The following is a 23,215-nucleotide window of genomic DNA, read 5'->3' as shown; positions in this document are numbered from 1 at the left end:
TCATTTTTATAAGCCTTAGGTTAGGATGTTAATGGATGGCTAAAATGATGCTGACCAGCATTTCAAAGACAGCCAATACTGACTGACTGCTAAACCATTATGGTTTTCCCCAGTTTCTGTCATTTTAGTAACACTTCAGTAATTACTTATCTTAAGAGTTCAGTATCATAGCTTTGGTTTTATACCATGCGGTGTGCACGTTTTATTCTCATAAATGATTGTTTCATATTTACATTAAAGGTCTATACATTTGTATTCATATTCTCTCATTTTTCTTCCTTTCTCCACCATTTCTCTTTCATGTCCCTCCTCTTTTGTGGGATGAGGGTCTTTTTATATTGCTTAGGCTGACTTCAAACTTTTAGGCTAAAGTGATCTTCCTGCTTTAGCCTCCCTAATAGCTGGATTTTTTGTCTTGTTTTGTTTTTTTGGTTTTGTTTGTTTGTTTGTTTTGGTTTTTCGAGGCAGGGTTTCTCTGTGCAGCCCTGGTTGTCCTGGAACTCACTCTGTAGACCAGGCTGGCCTCGAACTCAGAGATTCGCCTGCCTCTGCCTCCCGAGTGCTGGGATTAAAGGCATGCACCACCATGCCCGGCTCAATTTTTTTTCTTTTTAGTATGCTGTTAATTAAAATTATATGTAAGGGAGAGCTAAACAGCCCTTTAAATGCCTTGGCATAATCAAATCTATTTTTTAAATTATCACATGAATGCCGAAATCATTGTTTCAATAAATCTAACTGTATATTTCCAGTTACATTACTGAGTCAGTTATAGACATAGTGCAAATACCTTAGAGCATATCTGTAAATATGGTGGTACACATTACTATGAAGCTTATTAATAAGAACAAATTATTAAATCAGTTGCAGAAAAACCTAAAACAAGATAGATACAATGGCACACACCTATAATCGAGCATCTTGTGGGTATAAGGTGAGCTTGTGTAATACCTTGTTTCTAAAAAATAAAAATAAAGAAACAACAACAACAGAGGAGAGTTCGCTAGAGAAGTCTTAAGAGCTGTCTATAGAAAGCTGGAGGAATAATGTCTTTCGAAGTTGACAACATATACAACCCACCAAAAACATGATATTAGAAAATTCTTATAAATATTCTTTGCACGGCCTCGAGTAACTTAGTCAGACTCCTCGAATTTGTGGAGGTAGTTATCTCATATATTGAAGATTTCTTTAATAATGTTCAAGGGCATATTATCTTCTTGAAGGCTTTTCCTCCTTGTGTTTTAAGATAAGAAATAAATTTTAGGTGTTCTTAATTCTTTTTGTCACTGTTAAACTTTGTTATTAAGTTTCCTGCCTTCCTCCTCTGTCTCGGTGCCTCAGCTCTGTGTGTTTTGACTTGGAGAGTCTTACTAGCAGCAGCATTCCAGGGCTGTGTCTTCCTTGATAGGCCATGTTTGGAGTAAATGCATGCCTTAGTTTTAAAATACAAAGAATTGTGAACTCACTGTTAAAATTATTTTAGTTATTTTTAGGAACAAATAAGAAAACTAGAATTTCTGTAGTTATAGCCTATTATGTAAAACACACAGAGAACAAAGTAACATGCCTGGTGGTTAAAAGCACAGACTCTAAATGCAGACTGCGTGGGTTCTAATCCTCATTTTGCCTCTTGCCTGCTGGGCAGACATGGGCAGAGTACTAGAACATCTTGTTTTTGTGTCTGTAAAATGGGGAGGCTGATTCCAGTTCCAAAAAATTATTGTCTCGATTAAAGATGTAATTCATTTAAAACACTTCTCTGAAATAAAGCATAATAGAAGATGGCATGATATTGCAGCATTTTTTTTTTTTTTTTTTTTGGTCAAAATTCCTGATTGTTATCACTAAGAACCAGAGATAACCTTTGTATTGGAAGCTTAAAGCCTCAGCCTCTTTAAAAATCCACTCTCTCTTTAAAAGTCCAAAGTCTTTCCATTATAGGCTTTTATACAATAAAAAGCTATATACTTCTTATCCCAAGAGGGAGGAACCAGAACACAGATACAATCAGATCCAAGCAAAACTGTCTAGCATTATGAGTAGTCATTGTCTAACATCTGGTCTCAATTGCAACTGAGACTGCCCCTTCACCAGTGTCCTCTGCCTGCCTCTCACAATGCCACCTCTCAGATGTTCTCCATGATACTTTCTGTCCTGTGACATTAGTGCCACAAAAACAGTGTGCAAGACTTACACATTACCAAGTTCAGCTGTTAGCTTGAGATACAGCCATGACTCCTGAACCCTCTATGTGCTGACCCTGAAAAAATACTTCCTCGAAGATTGCACCTCAGTCATGCTAGTTTCTTACTAGTCACAGCTGACTTTCAGCCAACTCTAACTAGCATCAATTGCCCCAGTATAGCAAAGATTTCACTTTAGTGTTGCTAGTCTTTTGCTAATCACTGCCATCTTTCTATCTCAGCTGACCAGAAACCTAAAATTCTTAGTACAAAATATCATACAAAAAGCTCTGAGTCTTTAGTCCTCTAAACTTGACAAGCCTGGCCTCTGTCACCTGCATCACACAGGTGCACACTCATACACAGAGCAGGGCCTGCCAGGGACTGAACAACCCAGCAAGCTGTGAGTTAGCCTCCTGTTGAGTCTATTGTCATCTTTCTAAGTTAACATTAGTCTTTAGGGGCGCAAACCTTGTGACAAATAAAACTTGTGGTCATTCAAGCAGTTAGTTTACACCACGAGATAAATTGTGTTGTAGAGGGGTGAGAGATTAGTAAAGTACTGACTTCTTTCACTGGTTCAGTTTTTTTTTTTTTTTTAACCTCTTCAGGAACAATTTAATTACAAGCATTGTTTGTTTTAATCGTATGGAGATAAAATGTATAGTAATTAACTGTATATAGTTACTGGGTTTTGAAATCTAGTTGTTCACTTTAACCAGTACAATATCAAATAGTTAAAGCCTTGAAATATATTTGCCTAATGAGTTCATAAGCCTGAAACTAAAATTAGATGTTTGGAAGAAAGTGAGGAAATGAGTTTCAATTTTTTCATTAACCAGAACATTGCATATTAAGGAAACTGTTTCATTCTGTCTTTTTATCCTAGCTAATTAAACTTATTTTTCTCCCAGTTTGGTTTCTGTCATTTATCCAGAAATTAAAATATCTGCATCTTTGAACCTTTATAGATAATTATCAGAGAAAATATGAGATTTCCTCCTGCCTTACCAGCTCCTCCCCCCACCTGCCCTGTCCCCTTAACTTTATAGAATCACCTAACTTGAATACATCACTCTTAAAGTCATGTCTTGACATCTAAAGGTCTCACTGCGTGGTGTACTCCAACAGCTGACTTGCTTAAATTCCTTTGTGCCATCACATCTGAGTTAATTATACTGCCATCTTCTAGAGATGTATGTTAGAAGTCACGTGTGCCTAATTCTGAAAATGACTTCGTACATTAAGACTCATTTATCCTCTGATGGTTAGAGAGAAGCCGAGATACAGTTATTGGTCATAAATTTAAAATACAGCAATATCATGGAACTGACTTCTGCTGCAGGCATATAAGCTGCGGTACCAACTTCTCAGTCGTTAGCAATATTGTAATTTGGCTAATATCTTAATAGTCAGGATGCCACAAGGAGATGAAAAGAAGACCTGTACCCAGCGTGCAAACAATGATAGGGTAAGCACTTCCAGTTGGCTTTTCTTAGGCAGCATTGATTTGCGTGCATTACTGGGTCTATTTAAAATGGTGTCCTTTTAACACTAGCCGAATTTAAATTTAAGTAATTTTTTTCTGCTGAAGATTAGTGTAATACAGAGAGATTTTCTGTAAGCGAGGGGAGGCAATGGACGCCTGTTAATAGCCTAAAAGTAACTAACGGGGATGTGCAGTCAGACGATTGATTGAATGAATAGCTGCAGTCCTGTGTGTTTCTTGCTCACTCGCTCTCTGCAAGCTGGGGAGAAGGAGGGGGAAGAGCAAGGCAGGGAGGGAGCACGAGAAAAATGCTTTCTCTTAAGTGGAAGTAGCACGGATCCCAGGGGCCAGGAGGCCAGAAATGGAAGTTTAAACTGCATCTATCTTTTAAAGGCAGAACAGCAGGAATCAAAATGTCAGCCTCCGGAGTCATGGTTTACTCTTTATTTTTTAAGATCTGGAAGATAACACAGAATACTTTTTTTAGGATGTGTTTTTTTTCTTGTCCATGTTGAAATTATCTAATGTTATCTGAGAAGCTGGATTCCTATCTGTCTGTCAGTTGAAGTGGAGATGGGAAGCAGTTGTGATAAAGGTATAATATGTATAGATATCTGTGTGTGCATGTATATATGTATATATCTATGTATCACTATGAAAAAAATTTTAAATGTAGTATGCATATTTATAGCTATTAAATTAGAGTTCACATCATTTGTAGATTCTTAATCTTGTTAGATCATTTGAACAGATTTATGATTTCAGAGTAAAATGTGGGTAAGGTCATATAGCCAGAACAAGGAGAGGCTGGTCTATTTTTATATCTGCATAGGCATGTATATTCTTTTCTCCTGCAGCACCTTTCAGTCTTCTTGTAGCTTTGGCTACAGTCTAGTGAATCATCTGAATAGAACCGAACTTTGACCTTTGTTGAGACAGTGTCAAATCATGCACAACACTAGTATTTCTGGTTCACAAGAATATTAGAAATTTCTGATTCACTTAACTTCTAAATTGCTGATAGAGAAGTAGAGCCATATGGTATAAGATCTAGCTATTAAGTGAACCTGAAAACCTTAAACATATTATAGCTTAGAAGAATTACCTCTTATATATGCACACATGAAGACACAGGTTGTCTCTCAGAATAGATTCTTAACTCTAACCAAGTTTCTTTGTCTTTATAAGTCAAACCTCACAAAAAATATCTAAAAGCACATTGAGATTAAATGTATTAGACCTTTAAAAAAATAAAAATAAAACAGCTTTTTTGGGTATTATGTGTGAAATAGCAGCAATTGTATACTTTAGGGGAAGTCTGAAATTTTGGATCCTTGATGTTTCTATTTCCTCTACTTTTCCAGAGGTGCCAGCAGAAAGGTCCCCCCGCAGACGGAGCATCTCAGGGACCAGCACATCAGAGAAACCCAACTCCATGGACACTGCGAATACCTCTCCTTTTAAAGTACCAGTAAGTGTTGCTTTCCCCTAAAAAGAAATATTTTATTTTTCTTTTGAGAGTTAAAATACTGCAAATATTTTGTTCCTCAAGAATTTCATTACAAAACAGAAGGTAAAGGCCAGAAATAAAAATTCATTTTGATTAACTGTATATTATGTCCAATATAAGGTCTATATTCAGGCTTTGCAAATTTTAATTAAGAAGTGCAGTTTTCACTCATTTAAATCATAATTTAGTAGCTAATGTTCAAGTCATCTTAATAAGACGATTCTTAGTAGAAGTTTTGAAGCTACAAAAGGGAAGTACTTAAGACCAAGCACTACTTGTTATTCATTGATAAGCATAGAGTAATGAGGAAAAAAAAAGGCTCCTGACCAGGAAAACCAGTCTCAAAGTTATGCATTTCTAGAATGTAATTTCTAGAATTTCCACTCATAGCCCTAGACATTATTCTAGAATTAACTGTCAGAACAGAACCCAATTTTTCATCAACTCCATAAAAGAAAAAGACAAGTATCTAACATGTTTTAACATGTTTTATAGTAGCCCTGGATCATGCCATCTTATCTCAGAGTAGTATATTATACAGAAGTTGACACTGATAACAGCCATTCCAAATTATTAAATTAAAGTGTAACTGGGTGTATCATTTGAGAATGCTTTAAATCTTGAAGATAAAGAATCTTTATAAAATTTTACTTTACAGAAAGGTCTGTTTCATGCTAGATAAATAACATTTGTATTTATTGTTTGACAATTTTATGCATGTATCTATTATATTTTGATCATTTTCTTTTTTTTTTATTTTGATCATTTTCATTTCTCATTTTCTTCTTTTAGTTTGTTTGTGCCTTTGTTCCTCATTTAACAGTGACTATCCATTCTGACCATGTTTGTAACTACCCCAATTGTGCTGTGCAGTACATTGCACATAGCAAACATCCAATCAAATAGTTGTTGAGTGGATAAATACACAGGATTTATATAAGGATCCAAACAGAATGAACATATCTCAGGTTTAGTCTCTTAGTATAACATATAGCTGTAGGCAACTGAAATAATAAACATTTGCTGTTTTGTGAACATTTCATAAGAGATTATTTGAAATGAATGTTCCTGTGCAAAGTAGGGGTTCTTCCATCAATAAAGAGAATTTTTAATTAACAGTTATGTCTAGATATATTCAGTGCATATTTACATTTGGAAATTGAACCAGTTAGAATTTTTATTTAGTAATTTCTTTCTTGAGATATTTCTTTGAGACTCAGATATCATGCATATGTACAAGCTCATAATGTTTTTGGTACTTGAGAGTTTTTTCTTAGCTTCTTCAAGCAATTATCATTTGAATAGCTTTTGCTTCTTAAAAAAACATTTTTTGTTTGTTTTTTCCTTTTACATTTTGCTAGGGTGTTTGCCTTGGCATATTTGTTCTTTCCTCTGTATAAAGCTTCCTTGTGTATTTTATGCATTGCTCATGATATTTAAGTGATTTGGGGTGGAACTGAGAACAACTGAGTAAAATAAGTTATCTCTACTTACATTTAATTCAGAAAGGAAACTATTGTGGCTTGCTGTTGAATATAGTTGTTTCATACATAGTTTCTGAGTTTTTGGAACAGGCTTCTTTTTAAAACTTTATTTATAACATGACTGTTGATATTTAGGGGTTTTGTATGACTTCTCCTTAGATGATACCATCCATTTGGCCTTGAATAAGAGAGAGCTGCTTGTCTTCTGGGCCAGGTGTTAAGCTTGGTGTTCTCATTTCCATAGCACAATGATCTGAGTTGGCCTTGTCTGTGACACAATGCAGTCACAGCTGCTCCATTTGTATTGGCTTTGAGCTTAGTTCTGAAAGAATTCAGACACTAATAATTATTCCAAGTTGCCCAGAAAGCCTAGTTGAACTAAGGCAGCAGCCAGATATTCCTGTATAACCTTCCTTATTCTCTCAATACTGTAACACTTGACCACTCCCAAACAAGTGCATAAATGTAAGAGATTGTCAAATGATTAATCCTTTGTAGAGGTTTTTTTTTTTTAACTCTGAAAAATAAAAGTGAAGATTATATTATACTCTTGAATAACAAGATATTGGGGCTGGAGAGATGGCCTAGCCAGAATACTGGCTGGTATTCCAGAGGACTCAAGCTCAGCTCCCAGCACACACAGTGGGTCTCACAGCCAGCCATTGTAATGTTAGTTCCAGGGGATTTGGTACCCTCTTCTGGCCTGTACACATGTGTATCACACAAACATCTATGCAGGCAAAACATTCATACACATAAAATAAGATTAAAAATTTTTAAAGTTACTTAAACATTTTTTAAGAGTGGTACCACATAAAGTATCTTGCTGTCAACACCAGCTGGTATTGGTTCCTGTTGTATCTGAGTCTATATGCTCTGCATAAGTACTTTTCAAAATTAAACAGACAAGATTAGAAAGCGTTCATTGTCCAAACCACTGGTTTTCAATTCTAACTAGCCATAAAACTTACCTTTCATAAAATACACTGATACTTAAAGATAAACCTGGTCATCTGTGGTTTTTGTTTTTTTGTCTTGTTTTCTTTTTGTTTTGTTTTGTTTTGGAGGGGGGTGCTGTGTTAATGATTTATTTGTTTTTTAGTATTCCGAAATGCACCCTGAAATTGAGAATTGTTTGCCTTTGTGATTGGTAAAATATGAGGAACTCACTTGCGCCAATCTTTTTTTTTTAAAAAAAGATTTATTTATTATTATACATAAGTACACTGTATCTATCTTCAGACATACCAGAAGGGGCCGTCATATCTTATTACAGATGGTTGTGAGCCACCATGTGGTTGCTGGGATTTGAACTCAGGACCTTCAGAAAAGCAGTCAATGCTCTTACCCACTGAGCCATCTCGCCAGCCCCCAACTTGTGCCAATCTTAACTGTAAACATCAGTGCTTTCTTTTGTTATCTTCCAGTCTGAAATACGAAACTAATCAGCAGTGCTTCCGCTGTGGCCTCCTGTAAACTACTCTACAGTGCAGTCATTGATTATGTATTTGCCATGATTGGATAGACTACCAAGTTATTGCATCCAAGCTAAAAAACTATTTTAATTTTTATATCCTTGTTGCTCTCATATCCTAGGAAGACATTTACAGCCTTCTCTCCTAGTACTCAGAAACTTTGTCTCCCTCTCGTCTCCTCCTTTTCACTGTCCTCCATTCAGAGTTGAAGTCTGTGATAGAATCACTCTGCAGTGATTCTTCTTTAATAAAGAATATATTTGTGCTCCTATGTGCATGAATATAAACATAGACATAAATGCAAATATTATTACCAGAGGTAATAAAAACGTATTAAACAGAGATGTCAGAAAGGAAATTTGTGGTACAACATTAGAAATCCAGCTATGTCTTTAAGTCAGTTTAAAATCAGGATACAATTTAATAATAGTCTAGAAAGTTTGAAATGTAACATCTTAGAATGCAGGAAAAAAGAATAAAGTTAGTTACAACTCTTTGAAGAATAGAATCTAAGAATAGAGATTTCTATATACCTGGAAAAGGGAACCGGTTTGGCAGAAAATTGTTGTTAAGAGTCTAACTTGAAAGAATGCAAAAATGATGTGAAAGAAACACTCCTCATTCTATGGCAATTCTTAGAAATCAGTTTACAGCAGCCTAAGTACTTAAAGAGTCCAGTTTATCCCATCCTGGAGAAAAGACCTGTTAAAGAGGATAAGACACCTATATGTAGCAATTCTTTAGATAACTGCCCTTCTTGTCCCAAGAAAAGATATTTCTCCTTGCCTTCAATGGGGGAGAGAGGCACAATAACTTTCACTTTATAATTAAAGACAAGTATTCCAAACTAATTTAAGAATTGGTTAGTCACCAAGCATATCTAATATGTACAGTATAGGAATTCAGAAGCTAATGATGTGGAAAGAAAACGTTACCAATGTCATGACTTTGCTAGAGTAAACTGCAAAGGGTGAGTTTTTTGCCCCTTTCTCTAAAACTTTGCAAGGTACAACCAGTGCTGCTAAAGGGTACCCCTGAGGTACTGTCTAGCATAGAGCTCATTAATTCTACAACTAATGGCACTGCTGCCTCTGCTGTCCTCCTGAATCGTAACATTTTGTATAGTTTATATTCAGCATCTAGTAATTTTAGTTTAAAATTAAAAAAAAAAAACTTAAAAGACCCAAAGAAGGTAAACAGTGGTGCTTATATACTTGAAAAGATGTTCCATATCAACTCTTAAGGAAGCTCACATTTAAATGATACATTGCTACATGTAGGATAGCCATGATCAAATCAGGGAGACAATAGTAAGTATTATTGAAGATGCGGACAAACTGAAACTCTCATATTGCTTGTGGGAATATAACTTGATATAGCCTTTTTTTTTTTAAATGAGTTTCCAGATGACCTAACAATTTTACTTCTAGGGATGTAAAGAAAGTGGAAAACATACCTTTATAAAAGCACATAAATATTTAGGTCATCATTATTTATAATAGCTACAAAGTAGCCACAACATAAATATCATCTGAGGAACAGATATTAAAAAGTGTGGCCAGCTCATATAAATAGCACATTATTACTCTTAAGTAATTAAATAAAGGTGTAAGCTACCATATTGGTGTCACCTATACACCAAAAAGACTAGAGAAGTCAAAAACAGAGATCTTATGGTTATGTATATGAAATGTCCAGAATCATAGAAGCAAAAGAGTTCTAGAATTATACTGTGGTAATGGTTCTATAATGTTCTTTCTCTTCTCTCTCCCCCACATTTTTTATTTTTTGAGCCATCTCAAGTGCTAGGATTATTACAGGCATAACCTATTACTGTACCCAACTCAACCTTTTGAATACACAAAAACCATTGACTCGTTCACTTTTAAAAGAATAATTTATAGCATATAAATTACATACTAATAAAAATGTAAACAATTAAAATATGGGCCTGTAAAACAGGATAAAAGATATAGTCTTATTAATACTTTTTAATATGGTTATAAATTGAAGCAATAGTATTTGTAATATACTAGATTAAATAAAAAATATTAGAGGGAAATGGCAAAGAAGATATATTGAAGTATGTTATATATTAGCTATTTACTGTCTATGAAGTTCTTAATTAGTCATTACTGATGCTTTGAATTATTGCATTTTTCCAAAATATCATAATTTTGCCTTCTATAGGGAAAATTATATATTCCAGGATGTAGGACTAGGAAACATAATATTTTAAAAGAAAATAAAGCAGGGACTATAGGGATTCTTAACAGTTAAGAGTACTTTCTGCTCAAGTTCAGTTCATAGCATTGACGTGGTAGCTCTCAACTCATCTCCAGTTCCATGGGAACCAGTGCTGTCTTCTTGCCTCAGAGGCTCTTGCATGTACACAGTACATACATAGTTATGCAGACTCAAACTTTTTATCTTTTATCGATTTTGTATATCTTTTCACATCCATCAGTCTCCTCTTCTCAGCCCACCTGCCATTAACTGCCTGCAGTTATCAGGGTTACTTATCCCTTCCATGGACTGGTATGAAGGCCAACTTCATGAAGAGGAAAACAGTGCAGTATCTAAGCACTGCACGCAGAAAGTCCTGTGCATGAATTTGAATGCTTTGTGGTTGCAATATTGAAATCCCCATCCCCTTTTTTGTATGTCTGTACTGTGTTCTTGTATGTGAACAAACACATGGGGGGCACAGGTGTACATATGTGTATTGGTATGTAAAGGTCAGAGGATTCACATATCTTTCTTAGCAGCTCTCCATCTTAGTTTATTTTTTCTGTCTTTTTCATGTGTTTACCATGTATATAGACATGTGTGTGCTAGTATACATATGTGTGTGACCATGCATGCAGAAGCCCAAGATTGATATTGAGAGTCTTTCTAGAACACTCGTCCACTTTATTCTTTGAAGTGAACTCTTTCAGTCAACCCAAGGTTGGCTGATAGAGTGAGTCCTGCTAGAGACCTAGACCTAGGAAGTCCCGTCTCCATCTTCTGAGGCTAAAATGATGGGAGGGGTATCATGGCCATCCAGTGTTTCTGTGAGATCTAGGGATCTTAACTCCAGTTCTCTTGCTTGCATGACAAGTGCTTTAACTATTAAGCCATCTCCCTAGCCCCACCTAATTTTTATTTTTTTCTATTACATTTTTAGAGAGAGGGGAGAGTGTGGTTCAGAAAACAACTTTTGGAAATCAAACCCAGGTATCAAACTTGTGTTTTGTACAGTGGCATTCCTTTCCTGCCTTTTGAACAGTTGCCTGCATTTAGACTGAGACACACTAGTTGTACAGCCAGTCCTGTGTAGTGCAATAGATTAACTCACTCACCTCTAGTCTCCAGTTCCTCCAAATGCTCTCTAGCCTTCACAGTGTGCCAGAGTGCTTTCTTTACAAAATGTAAACTTGATTGTTACTTCTCATATCTCAGACTTGGCAGCAAGTGCCTTCACCCACTGATCCTTCTCACCAGCCCACACCTTATCTTCTGAGAGATGATCTGTCACTAAACTTGGATCTTGCTGATTCAGCCAGGGATGTTGGCCATAAGACCCAGGGATCCTCCCATCTGTACCTCTCTAGTGCAGGGCTTAGGAACACCTGTAGCCAAGTCTGGCTTTTTGTATAGATGCTAGGAATCATATCTAGGACCTAAAGCTTTTGTGATAATCACTTTACCAACTGAGCCATATCCTCAACCCTACAATCTTGAAATTCTTATTACTTGTCTCACTCAGTCTTCAATCGAGTAGCTCCAGTTATACATGACCAAATCTTACACATTTTAGTTGGCTTGTACAGATTACTTTGTGATGCAGAAATGATGACTGTTTGAGTCTTCATCTTTAAATTTTTTTTATTAAATGTTCCTCAGTCATACATCTGAATATTTTATTAAGTAAACATTAAAATACATACTCAACTGTATTTAATTCATTTTATAGAATTAATACAGTTTAGGCGCCACTTTTATAGAAGCCCTAAAGACATTCTTCAACTTGTAACATCAACATCAAACTGTCCTTTTCCCTGTACTTCTGATAGCTCACTTAAATCTGTGCGCAGTATGCATTATCATCCAAGCTATGTACATTGTAAGTGTATGCTGCAGTAGCCTCATCGTTATCTGGTATTTTGAGTTAATCAGCATTGTGTACTTTTTGATTTTTCAAGATTCTTCCATTGGTTTGTTAAGTGAAACAATTAAAAAGGATAGACTGTAGTAATTAGAAAATCACTTTCTGTGGAAGTGATTTGAACATAAAGAAGAAAAGAATAACTTCATTCACTGTATAGTAGGAATGTAGTGCCTTTCAGCTCTTTAAAAAGCAAATGAGAAAAAAACAATAGTAATCAATAAAATTGAAGCTCAAGACCTGGTGACCTGTCCTACTTAGCTACATTTTATGCAGTCAGTGAGGTTTCTCTTACTCAGAAGCATCTGTCTGTGAAGATGAGGTGGTTGCAGTCAGGAAGAAACCCCTGAACTCTTCTCAACAGATGACATAAAGGGCTTGTGTCATCCTGCCTGTCTGGCTATCACCAATTCATGGAGTACACATTAGCAGTTAGGGATTTGTTTCTAGAATTTGCAAAAGAGTGCTAACTTATTTTGACCAACAACATGGCTCAGTAGGTGGAAGTATTTGTCACCAACCCTAGAGACCTCACTTTGATTCCTGGAACTCAACTATCTATATTTTATTCTCAACTATATTTTATTCATTTTATAGAATCAATACAGAGAACCAACTCTCATAAACCGTTCTCTGATTTTCATATGTGTACTCTGTTGTATATACCAACACTCATACACTCAAATAAATGAATGTAAAAATCTTTAGTAAAGAAAGAACTGTAAGCTGGCCTTTAATCCCAACACTCCAGAATCAGGGGCTGGTGGATCTCGGTGAGTTCTAGGATAGCTACAGGGCTATATAGAGACAGCCTGTGAAAAGGAGAGCTGTAGTGGGAGGATGGGGGAGGGGAGGAAAGGAAAGACTGAAGAAAGGAAAGAAAGAACTGTATGTTTTACTATATGATCTTAACCTGTTTGACCAAGAACAAGTTGATTGCCCTCATCTCAAATGTTTCATTTTTTGTCTTGTTTTGTTGAGGCAAGGACTCATATGCAGGCCAGACAGGCCTAGAATTCACTATGTAGCCTCAGCAAGCCTCAAACTTGTGGTAACTCTCCTACCTCAGCCATCTTTTCATTGCCTAAACAAGTTGTGCTTAAGTGTGTGTGTGTGTGTGTGTGTGTGTGTGTGCGTACACATGTATATCCTAAATGAATGTATGAAGCTTTGTTTAAACACAATCATATTGAGAGAAGAAGAACCTGGAGACACTATCCACCTTGCTGCTAAATAAAACAATCTCATACTTCATAAAAGAGTAATCTCCAAGTGAACTAGAGACCTAAATATAGGGGAGGCAATAGAAACAGGCTATGTATCTGCTAATAGGAAACAGTTGTGTTTCCATTTCTATGTCTATCCCTCATTTGTTCTGTACAAAAACAAACCAAAGAAGAAAGCAGATAACCTCACGGACATTGGTGGAAAGTGTTGTTGATGTTTTACCCATAGCTTACCATTATCCAGAAGAGTGATTTTTCAGGACACTATTTCACACAAGGCACTAGGAATTTTAAAAAAACTAATAGTCTCCACCCTCCCTCCATCTGTGATACTGTTATTCTTAGAGTCCTGGAAATGAGAGGCAGAAATTTTCAATTAAATTCATTTAGTTCATCTCCCTTGACATTGAAAATTGCCTTTTACATTGTATTAGCTAATGCTTTTTGGGGCTTCCATGATAACCTCTGGGAGACTGTCCAATGGGCTAATAGACCTCACTTTAGGACAGTGTTCTCTCTTTTAGTTTGATCCATCATTTCTCACTATTTCAGGACTTAAAGCTATCTTGCTTAATATTCATACTCAGAACTTGAGATCAGCTCAAGTCACTGTCAACCATAAGGAAAGCACATGTTTACATGAGAACTGACCTGATTACCAAATTAATAGTCCAAATACCAAACCTTTCCTCTTAAACAATAGGCTTGGCACTGTTTTATTAAATTAGATTTCTATTAATAATTCAGACTAATTATTATTAGTATTGTACTCTACAACTATGAAGTAATTCACAGTTCCTTAAAAATTGCACAAATATAAAGATGACTTTAATTTGCTTGATCTTATTTACCTTCTGGTATTGCAATTCAGTAGAGGATATAATATAAAATAAAATAGAAACAAAACTAATTATAGGTCAAAACAGGAAAATATCAGTGTAAACAAAAGGTCTTGTGTAATCAGGAGAAAGATCTAGTCTACTACAAAAATCAAGAATGATTTTCTGAAACAGAAAGATTAGCATTAATCTAAGTAATAAGGGACACCCTTGGAAGCATTGGGAAAAAATTGAATATGAATATCCCACCTCACAGTGGCTCTAAGCGGACTAGAGATCCAGATATAGGAAGATAATAGAAATAGCCCATGTAACTACTGACAACAGCAGTGTGACAGCATTTTATAACCTCAGCACAGGGCAAATTTTCCATCATGGATACCAAAAAATCCAGAAGCAGTTAAAAAGAATCACTTAATATAAACACACACACACACACACACACACACACACACACACACACACACAATGTTATTTGAAGCTGGCAAGATACTTCGGCTTACCACTAAAAACTAGTGACCTGAGTCTGAGCCCCAGAACCCATGCCAGATCTGAGGGAGAGAACCAGTTCCACAAAGTTGTGCCTTTGACTATTAAATGCATACCATGGAGCTCACACATCCCCAAAATAGAAGTGACAAATAGAAACAAATTATAAAATATCTTTAATTGCATAGTATAAAACACTACAACAAAAAATGACAGCTAATAAACTGAGCAATTTACATATTTTAAAACTAACGAAAATTAAAAACAAATGATCAAAACACAGATATTTAAAAATTGGATTTGAGGAAAGACATGAACAAGTCTTTTTTTTTTAAAGTATGTGTGTGTGTCTGTGTGTGTCTGTGTGTCATTGACAAAAGTGTGTGCTTATGGGCCAAGGTGCCTATGGAGGCCAGAAGAGAAAGTTAATCCTCTAGAGCTGGAATTAAAGGCGCTGAGAACTGTAAGACATAGGTACTGAAGAGTTCCCAGCTCTTGAGCAACTCATTCTTCAAGGAAGGAAGTGAAGGAGAAAGAAAAACCTAAAAAGGATTCTGAATGTACAAAACACTGTTCAAATTCACATTCAGAAGAATGGAAACCTGGATATACTATCCACCTTGCAAGCTGATAGAAAGAAATCAACAACTCTATCGGTAAAGATTTGGGAAACAAACAACATCACACATTGTTGATGGAAAGGCAAGCTGAACAACCCTTCTGAAAACGTGACTGACAAATAACATATTTTCTAAATACATTTTGATCCAGAATTTTCAATCTACCCTTACAGAGAAGTCACCGACATGAAAATACATATGCACGAAGTTATCATTGCAGCAATGGTTATAATTTTAAAACACTGGAAACAGCATAAATAGCTAGAAAAGAATAGACTACTACATAGAGAGAAACTAGAATAATATACCCCACCCTCAAAATACATTACCACAAAGTTGGATAAGTGTTCTTTTACTCACCTAAACAAGAAGCAGCTCCCTTAGGATTGATGATGGAGATTTCTAGAAGCTTACAAGGTCAACTTTCTTTAAAGAGAAACAGTTATTTGGCACCAAGATTTTGAAGCTGAGGACCTAATTGCCTGAGATGCTCAAAGCAGGAGTTTATTGCCCCAGGTTTAGGGTCAGACCCTTCACTTAGGAGTTAGAGTTACAGCTCCTTATTATTTTGAGGACTCTTGGTTCTTTAACCATTGGGATAGCTCAGTAACTCTTCTAGCAACTGGAATTGTATTCTCTTTCGGTTCCCACCTTTTGACCTTTGCGACTTCTATAGTCTCAGTATCTCTGCCATCCTTTGTCTTAATAAGTCCACCAGACTTCTTGGCTTCTTGTACAGCCCACCCTCGAGTACTCAGGGAATTATTCAGCCACCTCCTACTGTTACAGTTCTAGACCTCAGAAATCAGGGTTCTAAATTCCCAGCTCTTTCAATCACTTACCTCCAGTTAGTGGTAAAGTCCTACGTTTTGCTGAACTAGAGCCTTACTTCTCAGTAACTCTGTGGAATCCTCAGCCTCCTCATTATCACTCCTGAGGGTAGAAACCCTGGGTTCTTATTTATTTTTTGTGCAACCAGCTAAACCTACTTTACCAGTTACAAAGACTACAAGAAGATAAAAGACCATCTAGAAGAAACCTTTATTGTGGTCGAGTGTTGCAACATGATGCAGGAGTTATTAGTTCATAGGAGGGCAACCTCCCAGACTATTAGTTCATAGGAGGGCAACCTCCAAGACTATCCTACACACACACACACACACACACACACACACACACACACACACACACACACTGTACTTATAGCTAAAAAGGGATGCCTATGCTCAGATTGTAAATCCCCCAATCAGAAGTAAGTCTCAGACAATGGCCACTCACTAGACTAATATAAACAATAGCCTTATTTCTGTATCTCATAATCTCTAATTTTTTTCTTTTTTATAATTACTTTTTTTTTACAGTCTACCCATTGCCCCCCTTCCAAGTCCTCCTCCCAGAGTTCTTTATCCCATTCCTCCTCCTCCCTGTTTCCAAGATAATATCCTCCTCCCCCAAACCCCTGCCAGGCCTCCCCACTCTCTGAGGACTCAAGTCTCTCAAGGGTTAGGCAAGTCTTCTCTCACTGAGGACTGTCTAAGCAGTCCTCTGCTAAATGTGTGAAATATGTGTCCTGGGCCTCAGACCAGCTCCTGTATGCTACCTGGTTGGTGGTCCAGTATCTAAGAGATCTCAGTCAGCTGCTTGCTGGGCCTCAGAGGACAGCTATGGTACTCTCCTGTCTGTAAGCACACCTTGGCATCAGTAATAGTGTCAGGCCTTGAAGCCTTCCTTTGTGATGGATCCCAGGTTGGGCCAGTCAGTCACCAGACTGTCTTTCCCTCAGTCTTTTCTCCCTTTTTGTCCCTGCAGTTCTTTTAGACAGGAACAATTCTGGGTCAGAATTTTTGATTGTGACAACCTCATGCCTCTACTTACTGGAGGTGGGCTCTCTTCACTGTTGGGCATTTTATCTAAGGTCCCTCCCTTTGAGTTCTGAGAGTCTCTCATCTCCCAGGTCTCTGGTACTTTCTAGAGGGTCCCTCCGTCTACCATCCCCCAAGGCTAGGCTACATATTTCCAATCACTCTGGTAGCCCTCAGGGCTTTTCTACTGTCTGCCCCTCCCCCCCTTGCCTGATCATAGTCCCTTTCCCCTTCCCTTCCCTCTCCCACCCAGGTCTCTACCTCCCTCTGCCTTCCATGGTTATTTTCTTCTCCCTCCCAAGTGGGATTGAGGCATCCTCACTTGGGCCCTTCTGCTTGTTTACCTTCTTAAGTTCTGTAGATTGTATCCTAGATATTCTGTACTTTTTTTTTTTGGCTAATATCCACTCATTAGTGAATACATACCATGATGTCCTTTTGAGTCTGAGTTACCTCACTCAGGATGATAATTTCTACTTCCATCCATTTGCCTGTAAAACTCATGATACCCTCATTCTTAAAAGCTTAATAGTATTCCATTATGTAAATGAACCACATTTTCTTTATCCTTTCTTCTGTTGTGGGACATCTGGGTTGTTTCCAGCTTCTGGTTATTACAAATAAGGCTGCTATGAACATACTGTAGCACAAGTCCCTGTGGTATGGTGGGGCATCTTGGGTATATGCCCAAGAGTGGTATAGCTGGGTCTTCAGGTAGATCTTTTTCCAATTTTCTGAGGAACTTCCAGATTGATTTCCAGAGTAACCACTGGTTGTACCAGTTTGCAATCCCACAAGCAATGGAGGAAAGTTCTTTTTGGTTGTACCAGTTTGCAATCCCACAAACAATGGAGGAAATGTTCTTTTTTCTGGACATCCTTGCCAACAGGTGCTGTCACCTAAGTTTTTGATCTTGGCCATTCTGATTGGTATAAGATAGAATCTCAGGGTCATCTTAATTTGCATTTCCTTTATCACTAAGGTCTCTGAGCATTTCTTTAAGTGCTTCTCGGCCATTTAAGATTCCTCTATTGTGAATTTTCTGTTTAGCTGTATATCCCATTTTTTGATTGGGTTATTTTGGGTTTTTGGAGGTTAGCTTCTTGAGTTCTTTATATACTTTGAATATTAGATCTCTCAGATTTGGGGTGAGTGAAGATTTTTTTTCCCCAACCTGTAGGTTGCCAATTGTCCTATTGATTGTGTCCTTTGCCTTACAGAAGCTTTTCAGTTTCATGAGGTCCCATTTATCAATTCTTAATCTTAGTGCCTAAGCCATTGGAGTGCTCTTTAGGAAATTTCTCCTCATGACTATGAGTTCATGGCTCTTTCCCATTTTTCTCTTCTATTAAATTTAGTATATCTAGTTTTATGTGGAGGTCCTTGATCTACTTGGACTTGAGCTTTGTGCAAGGTGACAAATATAGATCAATTTTCATTTTTCTACATACATACTGCCAGTTATACAAGAACCATTTATTGAAGATGCTTTCTTTTTTCCATTGTATATTTTTGGCTTCTTTGTCAAAAATCAACTGTCCATAAGTGTGTGGGTTTATGTCTGGGTCTTTAATTCTATTCAATTTTGATGGGAATTGCATTGAATCTATAGATTGCTTTTGGTAAGATGGCCATTTTCATTATGTTAATCCTACCAGTCCATGAGCATGGGAGATCGCTCCATTTTCTAAGGTCTTCTTTGATTTCTTTCTTGAGAGACTTGAAGTTTTTGTCATACAGATAATTCACTTGTTTGGTCAAAATTACACCAATTGTGAAGGGTGTCATTTCCCTGATTTCTTTCTCAGCCTGTTTATCATTTGTATAAAGGAAGACTATTGATTAGTTTGAGTTAATTTTATATCCAATCACTTTGCTGAAGTTGTTTATTAGCTGTAGAAGTTCTCTCGTAGAACTTTTGAGGTCGCTTATGTACACTGTGGTGTCATCTACAAATACCTTGACTTCTTCTTTGCCGATTTGTATCCCCTTGATCTCCTTTTGTTGTCTTATTGCTCTAGCTAGAACTTTGAGTACTATATTGAATAGATAGGGAGAGTGGGCAGCCTTGTCTTATCCTTGATTTTAATGGGGTTGCTTCAAGTATCTCTCCATTTAATTTGATATTGGTTGTTGGTTTGCTGTATATTGCTTTTATTATGTTTAGGTATGGGCCTTGAATTCCTGATCTCTCCAATACTTTTAACATGAAGGAGTGTTGTATTTTGTCAAATGCTTTTTCAGGATCTAATGAGATGATCATGTGGTTTTTTTTTTTTTCCCTTTGAGTTTATATCATAGATTATGTTAATGGATTTTTGTATATTGAACCAACCTTGCATCCCTGGCACAAAGCCTGCTTGATCATGGTGGATGATTGTTTTAATGTGTTCTTGGATTTAGTTTACTAGAATTTTGTTGAGTATTTTTGTATCAATATTCATAAGCGAAATTGGTCTGAAGTTCTCTTTCTTTGTTGGATCTTTGTGTGGTTTAGATATGAGAGTAACTGTGTCTTCATAGAGTGAATTGAGGAGAGTTGGTATCTTTGACGATCTGGTAGAATTGTACTAAAGCCATCTGGCCCTGGGCTATTTATTTATTTATTTATTTATTTAGGAGGTTTTCAATGACTTCTGTTTCCTTAGGGGTTATGGAACTGTTTAGATAGTTTACCTGCTCTTGATTTAACTTTAGTATGTGATATCTATATGGAAAATGATCTATTTCATCTAGATTTTCCAGTTTTGTTAAGTATAGGCTTTTATAGTAGGATCTGATGTTTTGTTTTGTTTTTTAATTTCCTCAGTTTCTGTTCTTACTTCTCCCTTTTCATTCCAATTGTGTTAATTTGGATATTATCTTTGTGCCCTTTAGTTAGTTTGGCTAAGGGTTTATCTATCTTGTTGATTTTTCTCAAATAACCAGCTTTTTTTCTGTTTGTTGATTCTCTGTATTCTCTTTGTTTATATTTGATTGGTTTCTGTCTGGAGTTTGAGTTTGACTTTTTCCTGCCTTCTACTCCTCTTGGGTGTGTTTGCTTCTTTCTGCTTGCTCTAGGGCTTTTAGGTAGGCTGTTGAGTTGCTAGTATAGGATTTCTCTGATTTCTTTAGCAGAACATTTAGTGCTATGAATTTTCCTCTTAGCACTGCTTTCATTGTGTTCCGTAAGTTTGGATATGCTGTGTCATCCTTTTCATTGAATTCCAGGAAGTCTTCAGTTTCTTTCTTTATTTCTTCCTTGACTAAGTTATCACTGAGTAGAGAATAGTTCAGTTTCCATAGGTATGTGGGGGTTTTGTTGTTTTTGTTATTGACTTCTAGCCTTAGTCTGTGGTGATCTGGTTGGATGCATGGTATTATTTCAATCTTCTTGTATCTGTTGAGGCTTGTTTTATGACAGTTTTTGAGAAGGTACCATGAGGTACTGAGAAGAAGGTATATTCTTTTGTTTGGGGGTAAAATGTTCTATATATATGTTAAAACCATTTAGTTCATAACATCTATTAGTTTTATTGTGTCTCTGTTTAATTTCTGTTTCAATGACCTGTCTATTGGTGAGAGTAGGGTGTTGAAGTCTCCCACTATTATTGTGAGTGGTTCAATGTGTGCTTTGAGCTTTAGTAAAGTTTCTTTAATGAATGTGGTTGCCCTTGCATTTGGAGCACAGATGTTCACAATTGAGACTTTCTCTTGATGAAATTTTCCTTTGACGAATATGAAGTGTCCTTGCCGATCTCACATGATAACTTTTGGTTAAAAGTCTATTTTATTGGATATCAAAATGGCAACCCCGATTGTTTCTTAGGACCATTTGCTTGGAAGACTTTTTTCCAGCCTTTTACTCTGAGGTAGTGTCATTTGTCATTGAGGTATGTAAATTTGGTTTGGTCAGGGATATTTTAGTTTCTCCATCTATGATGATTGAGAGTTTTTGCAGGGTATAGTAGCCTGGACTGGCATTTGTGGTTTCTTGGGGTCTTCATGACATGTCCAGGCTCTTCTGACTTTCAGTGTCTCTCTTGAGAAGTCTAGAGTAATTTTGGTAGTTCTGCCTATATATGTTACTTGGCCTTTTTCCCTTACAGCTTTTAATGTTCTTTCTTTTTTCTGTGCACTTAGTGTTTTGATTATTATGTGATGAGAGGATTTTCTTTTCTGGTCCAATCTATTTGGTATTCTATAGGCTTCTTGTACATTTATGGCCATCTCTTTTTTTAGGTTAGGGAAGTTTTCTTCTACAATTTTGTTGAAGATGTTTTCTGGACCTTTGAGCTGGGAATCTTTGCTCTCTTCTATTCCTATTATTCTTAGGCTTGGTCTTTTCATTGTGCCCTGGATTTCCTGGATGTTTTGCACTGGAAGTTTTTTCCGCTTTGTATTTTCTTTGACCATTGTGTCAATATCTTCTCAGGTATCTTCTACACCTAATAGTCTCTCTTCTATCTCTTGTATTCTGTTGATGCTTGCATATGCAGCTCCTGACCTCTTTCCGAGGTTTTCCATTTCCAAGGTTGCCTCCATTTGTGATTTCTTGTTTCTTCTTCCATTTTTAGGTCTTAGACCACTTTGTTCAATTCCTTCACCTGTTTGATTGTGTTTTCCTATATTTCTTTAAGGAATTTATTTGTTTCCTCTTTAAGAACTTCTACCTGTTTACTTGTGTTTTCCTGTATGTCTTTCAGTGAGTTATTTATATCCTCCTTAAAGGACTCTATTATCTTCATGAGATAGGATTTTAGATCAGCATCATGTTTTTCATGTGTGTTGGGGTATCCAGGGCTTGCAGTTCTGGGAGAACTTGGTTCTGATGGTGCCAAAGTATATTGGCTTCTGTTGCTTATGGTCTTGTACTTGCCTCTGGCCATCTGGTTGTCTCTGGTATTAACTGACCTCGGTGTGTCTGTCTGGAGCTTGCCTCCTGTGTGCCTGGGTTGCTGCAGGTTCCCTGGGATAACTGTGGCCCTAGCTGCAGCAGATCGCCTGAGAGGCCTTCAGAATGTGGGGTCTTCAGAGGAATCCTCTGTATGCTAGGATCTTCAGGGTTTGTTTAGGCTACTGTGGTTATTTGAATGGGCCTCTTACCTGTTGCCCTGGGTGCAGCAGACATACTAGGAGGCCTTCATACTGTGAGGTCTTCAAACAAGCTGATGACCTGCCCAGGCGGGAGATGCAGGTGGGAAGGGAGGTCTCACAATCTTTTTTTTTTTTTTTTTTTTTTTTGGTTTTTTGAGACAGGGTTTCTCTGTGTAGCCCTGGTTGTCCTGGAACTCACTCTGTAGACCAGGTTGGCCTCAAACTCAGAAATCCACCTGCCTCTGCCTCCCAAGTGCTGGGATTAAAGGCATGCACCACCAATGCCCAGCTGTCTCACAATCTTTTTAAAGAATCAGCAAGAGAAGTTCCCTCCTATCCTGAGGACTCATTACAAGGTTCAGAGCAGCCAGATGCATGGCTCTCTCTTGTAGGTTATCTGGAGGGTCACAGAAGTTTGTTGTCTGAAGCAGTTTTCTAGCACTATTGCAGGCTAGAACCATTATCATCAGAGCAAGACTACCTGAAGTAGAAATTGTGGTCTCAGCCAGCCACTGAGAGTAGAGTTCCCTTTATAGCCACAGTATGACCACATTTCATGGAAATGTTCAGAACAGCTAGGTTGCTATAATGACAATATAACTAGCTGCCAGAAAGGAACTTCTAAATTGACAGCCCCTGGTCAAGGCTACTAGGTGAAAGGAAAAGGAGTTTCTAAGCTGCCATTCATGAGCAGCACTGCATATTCCCAGGAAACATTAGAGCAATCATAAAAGATGTTTACATAAAGAACTATCCTTTCATCTTAGCTCCAAACTTTGTCTCTGTAACTCCTTCCATGGGTACTTTGT

At 37.0% G+C, this 23,215-nt stretch overlaps 1 protein-coding gene across 8 annotated transcripts in view; it reads left to right on the top strand.

The window, feature by feature from the left end:
• The window catches only part of Rasal2 (RAS protein activator like 2), a 276,958-nt gene that overhangs the window by 172,552 nt on the left and 81,191 nt on the right, over positions 1-23,215 (top strand). For 7 of the 8 annotated variants that reach the window (XM_029538940.1, XM_021199327.2, XM_029538939.1 and 4 more), the window contains one exon: positions 5,040-5,146. In XM_029538940.1, the coding sequence (XP_029394800.1) occupies positions 5,040-5,146 (107 nt within the window). Of the gene's footprint in view, positions 1-4,200; positions 4,271-5,039; positions 5,147-23,215 lie in introns of those variants that run through there. The other variant, XM_029538942.1, reaches the window with a different exon arrangement.

This window comes from Mus pahari, chromosome 5 (genome assembly GCF_900095145.1).
Source record: "Mus pahari chromosome 5, PAHARI_EIJ_v1.1, whole genome shotgun sequence".
NCBI classification, from domain to species: Eukaryota; Metazoa; Chordata; class Mammalia; order Rodentia; family Muridae; genus Mus; species Mus pahari.
This window is presented reverse-complemented; position numbering and strand designations above follow the sequence as displayed.